At 31.7% G+C, this 8,292-nt stretch overlaps 1 protein-coding gene and 1 non-coding gene across 4 annotated transcripts; both read left to right on the forward strand.

Moving 5' to 3' along the window:
• Positions 1 to 427: 427 nt before the first annotated feature.
• Positions 428 to 500, forward strand: TRNAA-CGC (transfer RNA alanine (anticodon CGC)). Its single transcript has one exon. It is a non-coding gene; the product is annotated as a tRNA-Ala (tRNA).
• Positions 501 to 581: 81 nt separating this feature from the next.
• LOC130799680 (uncharacterized) lies at positions 582 to 6,411 on the forward strand. 3 transcript variants are annotated; one of them, XM_057662861.1, is made up of 12 exons: positions 584 to 1,093; positions 2,030 to 2,193; positions 2,921 to 2,998; positions 3,315 to 3,394; positions 3,543 to 3,627; positions 3,806 to 4,225; positions 4,593 to 4,700; positions 5,341 to 5,408; positions 5,505 to 5,592; positions 5,667 to 5,738; positions 5,837 to 5,890; positions 6,033 to 6,411. In XM_057662861.1, exons 1-12 carry the CDS (start codon positions 640 to 642, stop codon positions 6,111 to 6,113), a joined length of 1,752 nt encoding a protein of 583 aa, XP_057518844.1. In that variant the 5' UTR covers positions 584 to 639; the 3' UTR covers positions 6,114 to 6,411. The 3 variants fall into 3 exon arrangements, 1 of the variants encoding a protein (XP_057518844.1); XR_009039319.1 differs by lacking the exons at positions 5,837 to 5,890; positions 6,033 to 6,411 and having other exon boundaries at positions 582 to 1,093; positions 5,256 to 5,408; XR_009039320.1 differs by lacking the exons at positions 5,341 to 5,408; positions 5,837 to 5,890; positions 6,033 to 6,411 and having other exon boundaries at positions 582 to 1,093; positions 5,477 to 5,592; positions 5,667 to 5,727.
• Positions 6,412 to 8,292: the final 1,881 nt, after the last annotated feature.

Below are 8,292 nucleotides of genomic sequence, written 5' to 3' on the forward strand. Positions count from 1 at the left end.
TATTAGATTAACTACTAAGATGATTGAATATGAGTCGATCATATCTTTATATTAAAAATTGGTTCAAGTTTATGGCATTTCGATTAAAAATTCGTTCAGGATAAGTCGATTTTAGCCGGATCAAGTTCGGTTTTGAGCATGATTCGGGTCGGGTATGACTCGGGTCGGTCACTATTAATTTCGAGTAATCTCGGTTAACAGTTATATGTCGATTATAAAAATCGGTTGCAGTTCGGGTTTGATTTTACTATTTTTGGTCGTAAATGGCACAACTTCGGTTCGGATAATATCGGTTCGATAAACCTAAAAAAGACACATATTTTTGGGTCGGTTAACTATCGGTTTCGGTTCGATTCGGGTCGGGTCACAGTGTTATAGCTTTTTTTATCCTTAAATAAATAACATAATTTGGTGTCGATAACAACTAGGGGGTGTAGCTCATATGGTAGAGCGCTCGCTTCGCATGCGAGAGGCACGGGGTTCGATTCCCCGCACCTCCATTTTATATTTTTCTTTATTTCTAAAATATCCCAAAATCCTAATCCTTTAAATTCAACCGCTCATTTCTCATCTACTACTTATCCTTCTCTTTCTTTATTCATTGATGTTCTCTTCTTCCATTACACTTATGACTTAACCATGACAATAAGCTTGACATTTCCATCCCTTCTCTCTCCTCCTTTTCACTCACTACCCATCAATTCTCCCCACCATAACCACAAAACCTTCCTTCTCCTGTTCTTTCGCAACAATCTAGAACCTCCCTCTTCGTTGCCTTTATGGAATTCTTCCTCCATTGATGTTTCTCCTCGAGCTTCAACCAGAAACATTCAAAACGACGTCGTTGATGATGAAAATGATGAAGGAGAAGTTGAGTTTGTGTTGGATGATGACGTGATTAGTCGAGCTGCGAATATGAAAGATGCAAACGAAGTTCTGCGGTTGATTTCTGAGAATGTTAATGGAGGGGGAAAAGGAGGTGTCGTTAGTTGTAATGATTGTTGTCGGATTATCAATGCGTCCCTTTTTTGCAATAATTCTGAATTGGCTGTTTCTGTCTTCTCTGCTATGCGATCCTCCGTCTTCGATCAAGGTTTTCTTCTTCTTATTTTTTCTCTTCTTCTTTTTCTTTTTTTCTTTTTTTTTTTTTTGGTTTTTCAGTTTTAGTTTAGATGAGCAGTATTTCAATACTAATCTGCTACAGGCAGCAAACCAGATTAAATTTATTTCGCTGATAACATTGGTAACTGATTATATATAATTAATAGCTTAGTTCTAATTTGAAATGGGTAAAAAAAGGTTGTAATTGACAAAGTTGGGTGCTAAATTGCTCATTTGAGAAGGTTAAAGTGTGAGCTTCGCTATAAAGGTTTGGACAGTGTAGTAGGTTATTTGATTTTGCTAAGAGGGAGTAAAGTTGCTTCATTAATTCTTGTAATAAGACAAATACATGTAAAGGAAAATGTCAGTCAATGGGATGAGGGAAGAGAAGAGGTTTATGGATGAGATAAGGATAGACTATGCAAGACTAGGGCCAAAAATAAAAATGTAACAAAATTAAAGCCTCTATCCCTAATGGAAAGTGTAGAAAAAGTTGAGGAATACGAGGAATACTATACATGATAAAATAAGAGTGCTAATTCGTGGTAATGGGTATAAGTTTCATTGAGACCTTTTGAACAATGTTAAAGGTTGGTAATTTGTTTCTAATCTAAACTGAGATAATTATATTCTTTTAACTGAATGTAGTTTGAACAATGTAGGTTTTAAAATAGTACCACTCATAGATCACAGCTACTTGTAATGCGTGCACTTTCACAAAACAACCTCTATATTGTAATCTAAGATACTAGAGTTTTTGTGTATGAAGAAGTTTATAAATCCTGTTTAAAGTGCAAGCAAGGTTGCATAAGAATTGGCTGGCTTCATATAAATGCATTAGAATATTTGTTTAAGCATGGTTGGATAAGTGATGATTTTCCTATAATTATGCTAGTTTTGAACTGATTTGAAGGTTGTATAATGACAGTATTAAAGGAGAATGGTAGCTTGATTGCAAGTTGGAAATGGTCAAGGCCAGATTTGAAGACTTACACAGCATTACTCATTGGTCTAGCAGCTTCATTGAAGGTCTCTGATGCCCTTAAAATAATTGATGACATTTGTCGAGTTGGGCTTTCTCCTGGGGAAGAGGTTCGCCTTAAACTTAATTTGTTCATAAGTGATAGTCTTGTATTTGTTAGTTTTGGTTTTGAGCTAATGGAATAAAAATTCCCCCGTTACATTATGTAACACTCGTTTTGTAATATGTTTGTGATTCGCCGCGATGTTAAATCCCATTGTATAACGGTGCATGAATTTTCCGTGTAATGTGTAATGCCCTAATTTCACCATTACAATGATATTTCACCGTTACATTATTTTTCTCCTTGTTAAAATTAAATTAATACCATGGACTTCAATTATTAAAATCATGTAAATTATTTATAGTTACTCATATTTCAGTTAAACTAAATAATTAACAAAAAGTTAATTAATTATTCAATAAAATTACTTGTTTAAACTCTTATGTGATTTTTTTCACAAAATTCACAGTGTTATAGGTGTTTTACGTGATGCCGCGACCGTTTTTACAAACATGGTTTTTTTTTTCCCATGTTTGAGCTTGAGTATTTCATCCATATGTGATACATTTGTTATTGGAATTGCCACAAACACATTGAGGTTCCATCCTAAAACCCTTTGGTAATAGAATAGAAGGAGTAACCCATAAAACTTATATGTTAGTCACTTTTCAATTCTTCGATGTAGGATCCTAATGAGTTATTTTCAAACAAAATGTGATGAATTAGATTATTATCGCCGTGATCTATATATTTTATGCTAAATTTGGTGTGGTTTGTTGGATTTTCATGTACAGGTTCCTTTTGGTAAGATAATAAGATGCCCAACTTGCATGATAGCTGTTGCTGTGGCACAAACCCAACAGGGTATTCAAGTATGCACATCAAGGTCTCTTGTGGTTTTGTAATGCAATAGCATCAAATTTTGTCAATGACTCATTCATTCATTGAGTTTCATTTTGTCTCTTATTACTTTCTAATTGGACAAAAAGACTCTCAATCTACTCTAGTTTTCAATTTTCATTGATAGAGACACCAAATCACTAATTCAGTGATGAGAAATATTGGCTTTGCGAAATCTAGACAATGTATCACGTATAAATTAGTTATACCATGAATCAAACTCTTAAATTTTCTCTGATTTGAAGTGCTTCGACGATGTCATTGGTTTTTGACATAGATTTTCTGCAGGTAGCATCTTGCGCAAAATGTCGCTACCAATACGAGCTTGTTTCTGGAGATGTAGTGAATATTGAGTCAGAAGAAATCAGGTTAGTATGCAAGTATTGTCACGAGGTCTCTTACGAAACAGAATGTTCGCTTATTTACTATTCCGATGTCCTGAAAAGAAAAATATGTTTTGTGGTTTTGATCCTGGCACATTTACTGCTTCTAAGGATCTCATCCTGACGAACGCAGCATGGATGTTCCAGCTTGGAGAAGGTGGCTGGGATTTCTTCAAATAACAAAGCAAAAAATTCCCTCTGCTGTCCATTCTATTGTGGTATAATTTTCATACACAATTCTTCGACATTGAAAATTATTAGTACAAAATCCTCTATGTTCATAGTTGAATAAGCCATAGTGATGAATCATAAACAATTTTTGATATATTTTTTGCAAGGTATTTGTAAATATTCTTGTTCTCTCTTTGAATCTGATCATAGCATTGATAATTCCAGATTCAAACCCCTTCTGGAGCTGCTCGTACGCATAGATTTGCTACTGAGACACCTGACGTCCCAGCACAGGAAGGAGAGAGAGTTACGATAGTTGTAGCAGCTCCATCAAGCGTCTTCAGAGAAATCGGCCCCTTCAGAATTAGTCCTAAAGCCCCAAAGTATTACCCTTCAGAACCTCTTTCCCTGACAAATCATCGAGACAGCCGGGAATCACTTCTCCTACGACCCCCTTCGACAATTAACAAGCCTTCTTTGCTGAATCCATCTATTGTCCTTCCGCTTCTTGTGTTGCTGGCCTCTGGAGATGCTGCATCGGGTTTAATTAACCCCAACTTGCCTCAGCTCTTGCCTGCTGCAGCTGTAGCCTCTTTAGCTGTAGGTGCCACTTTAAATACAATGATATTGCCACAGTTGGGACAGGTAAAGCCTATAATTATGTCTCATCTCATCACATCAAAATTATTTTCAAATTTGGTTCAAAATGTTATAACTTTTCATGAAATAGCCCTGTCGTACACTTGGTCACGCATCCAAGTAGGACATAGATATAAGAGTTTTGAAACACAGGTGTTCCTGGAACTTTATTTATTGTTGGATCAATTAGAATGTGTAATTTTTAGTAAGCAACACACTAAATATCTGAAATAAAAGTAAAAGAAAAAGAATTGAAGCAGGAAAGGTTTCAGTTAACTTCGCTTTCTATACAAAGGAGCAAAGAACTAAGTAATGTAGGTCAACCATCGCATTTTTAATGCGCACATCTTTCTCATATAGTCTCTACTTACAGTTGCCTCAAAGGATGACAGATACAATTGCTATTAAGCAGCAACTTCTGGCTCAATATGATATGCTTCAGTCTCGCATCAAGGATCTTAAAGATGCTACTGAAAACGAGGTATGTGGAAAAATGAAGCTCTGTTGCAGCACTATGTTATGATTCTATATGAATGGATCATTGATCACCTGATTAATATAGTCAGACAAGAAGATGATTTGAAATTATATAATGATGTGATTTTATTCATGGCCTCCTTTATTCTTAGACTTTGAGTTCAACATCAATGCATTTAATGGATAAAGGTTTTTTAACAGCTTATACTTGTGGCATTTGCTGCAAAGTGGTGTGATGTCTAGAGATTCAATTACAGTGGGTATATTTATTTTAATACTAGTTTGCAAACATAAAATTTGTGCGACCTATTGATCAACAAGTTATCAATAAATCAAGAATTCAATGGCTTTGTCTGTTCAAAAACATGTTATGAACTATGAACTTGCTCAACAGGTCTATAACAATTATTTATATCAATGAAGTATAGATCTTAAAAGCTTTGCGTCCATTACACCTCTGTGTTGGGACCCTGCCTGGACCCTCACTCTATGGGAATGCTTGAATTAGAGATCACTGTGACTTTATTCTTTGTATTACGATCCCTGTTGGCCATTGCAGACGCAGTGCTGCTCGCTCTATTATCGAATACATTGCAACAGCTCGAGTCCAAGCACATGTATCTTAAACTTTTCTATCTTTCTAGGTTTGGATGTTGGCTCGAATCTGTCAGTTGGAGAACAAAATTTTTGCCGTAGGCGAACCTTCTTACCGGTGATAATACTGAACATTTTAACATCATCTAGTCATTAGTCTTATGAAACTAAATTTCTTTTTTGCAGCAAGTTGATATGAGATTTTTTCTTCCAGGGCAAGATTAACTAGAATCAAAAGAGTGCGTGAAGGCCTGGAAAAATCTCTTAAAGGACGGATGGAGCTCATTGACAGCTATGCGAGAGTATATTCCTGCACCTGAATTGCATAGGACTACTTACCCACATTTATTCATTTGGATTTTTTTTCCTTTTGCAGATTTCTTCGATGATAGAAATTGAAGTGGAAATGAACACCAACGTTCTTGCAGCCGAAGCTTCTAGCAATACAGTAATATCAATTCAATCACGTCCTTATTTCCCTTCTTCCCACGAGAAAAAGTAATCTTTCCATGAGAATTCTGACAGTTCCACGTTTCTTATTTGCAGGATAATATTGCCAAACAAATAGAGCAAATTATGGAATTAGAAAATCTTGAAGAGGTATGTCTGGGATGCCATGTTACTCATTTTTACAATGTGTAATTTCATCAGGCATAATTATATAACCAACCTGAATTATCCTCAAAATGTAACTAACATCTTTTTCTTATATCTCTCTCGCGGTCTGTTTCTGGAAACTCAGCGATGGAGACAGCAAGTTGAGGCTAATGATGAGGTCGAAAGGCTCCTAAGCAGTGAACCGCTTTCCTCGGAGCAAGTCTGAATCGAATCATAAATCCCCGCGTCACAAATATCACCTGCAGACAGACTCTGCGTACTGATTTGGTGACTGGTATGAAATTCAAACTGCAGACTACCGTTATCAAACTATTTACGAGTCATTCAAGATATGGCCTGACATGAAGTTGCTGAGCAATAATTTATGGGTTTGCTTTCCATATTTATTTTTGTTACATAGATTAAATGCTAAAATATTCAAATGTGCAGAACCTGGGTTTTTTATATCTGTAAATAATATATCAAATTGTTCTTGCAATGGATTTCTGGAGGTTTGCTTATTCTCTTCGGTGTGTAAAACTTGTGTTAAAAGATTATCTACAACTTAATGCAATTTTCGCCTAACGGAATCAGATTGTTCTACATGCAGTTTCACTGAAACCCAATACTAGATTGGACTGGATTTATATTCTTTTCTATTTTGATCAAAAAGATCTCCTGCTCCCATCGAATTTGGACAAACTCATCAACTAAGAACTAGGGTTGCATACTTTCTTCCTGTTGTGCTTGCGCCTTATTTACGAGAGGCTTCAACTACTTCTCTGCGGATATTTTCAGTTCTCTATTTCTTCAACTTTTCCTCCTCCATAATAATCTTCTTCGTAGCAGCTTCATACTAATATTTTACTTCAGTCAGCTGCCCGTTAAGTTCTTCAACTTTGATGACTGAGCAGCAGTCAGCAGATATTTTCTGTAATATGCACTATCTTCTTCTCTGGCCCTCTTTCAGCTCTAGTGTAGCTCTCTTCCCTGTTTCTCTTATAATAGCCAAAAGATTAAACTTTCTGTCATGCATCCAGTACCTCTCTGTGTTCTTGGATTGAGGGCTGCACCAATTTCAGCCAATACGAGTCACCTTGTCAGCCAGAGCGGGACCCAAGACTAATGGGGCCCTATTTCAGCCCATGTACGTAGCAGGAGCGGTAGTTTTGCTATAAAAATAACATTAATGATAATATATACATTTATATATATGTATATATATATATATATATATATATATATGTATATATATATATATATATATGTCTATATATATATATTAATATATATATATATATATATATATATATATATATACATATATATATATATATATATACATATATATATATATATATATATACATATATATATATATATATATAACATATATATATATATATACATATATATATATATATATATATATATATATATATATACATATACATATATATATATATATATATACATATATACATATTTATATGTATATATATATATATATGTATATATATATATGTATCTATATATATATATATATATATACATATATATATATATACATATATATATATATATATACATATATATATATATATATATATCTCTCTATATATATATATATGTATATATGTACATATATGTATATATGTACATATATGTATATATGTATATATATATATATATATATATATATATATATATATATATATATATGTATATATATGTATATATATATATATATATATTATGTATATATATATATATATATATATATATATATAAATATATACATATATATATATATACACATACATACATATATATATATATATATATATATATATATATATATATATATATATATATATATATATATACACATACATACATATATATATATATATATATATATATATATATATATATATATATATATATATACACATACATATATATATATATATATATATATATATATATATACACATACATATATATATATATATATATATATATATATATATATATACACATACATATATATATATATATATATATATATATATATATATATATATATATATATGTATATTTACATATATATACAGATATATATATATATGTATATATACATATATATATATATATATATATATATATATATATATATATATATATATATATGTATATATATATATATATTCATATATATATATATGTATATATATATATATATATATTCATATATATATATATATATATATATATATATATATATATATATGTATATATATATATATATTCATATATATATATATGTATATATATATATACATTCATATATATATATATATATATATATATATATATATATTATATATAATATATATATATAT

Source organism: Amaranthus tricolor, chromosome 14 (genome assembly GCF_026212465.1).
Source record: "Amaranthus tricolor cultivar Red isolate AtriRed21 chromosome 14, ASM2621246v1, whole genome shotgun sequence".
In the NCBI taxonomy this organism is placed as follows: domain Eukaryota; kingdom Viridiplantae; phylum Streptophyta; class Magnoliopsida; order Caryophyllales; family Amaranthaceae; genus Amaranthus; species Amaranthus tricolor.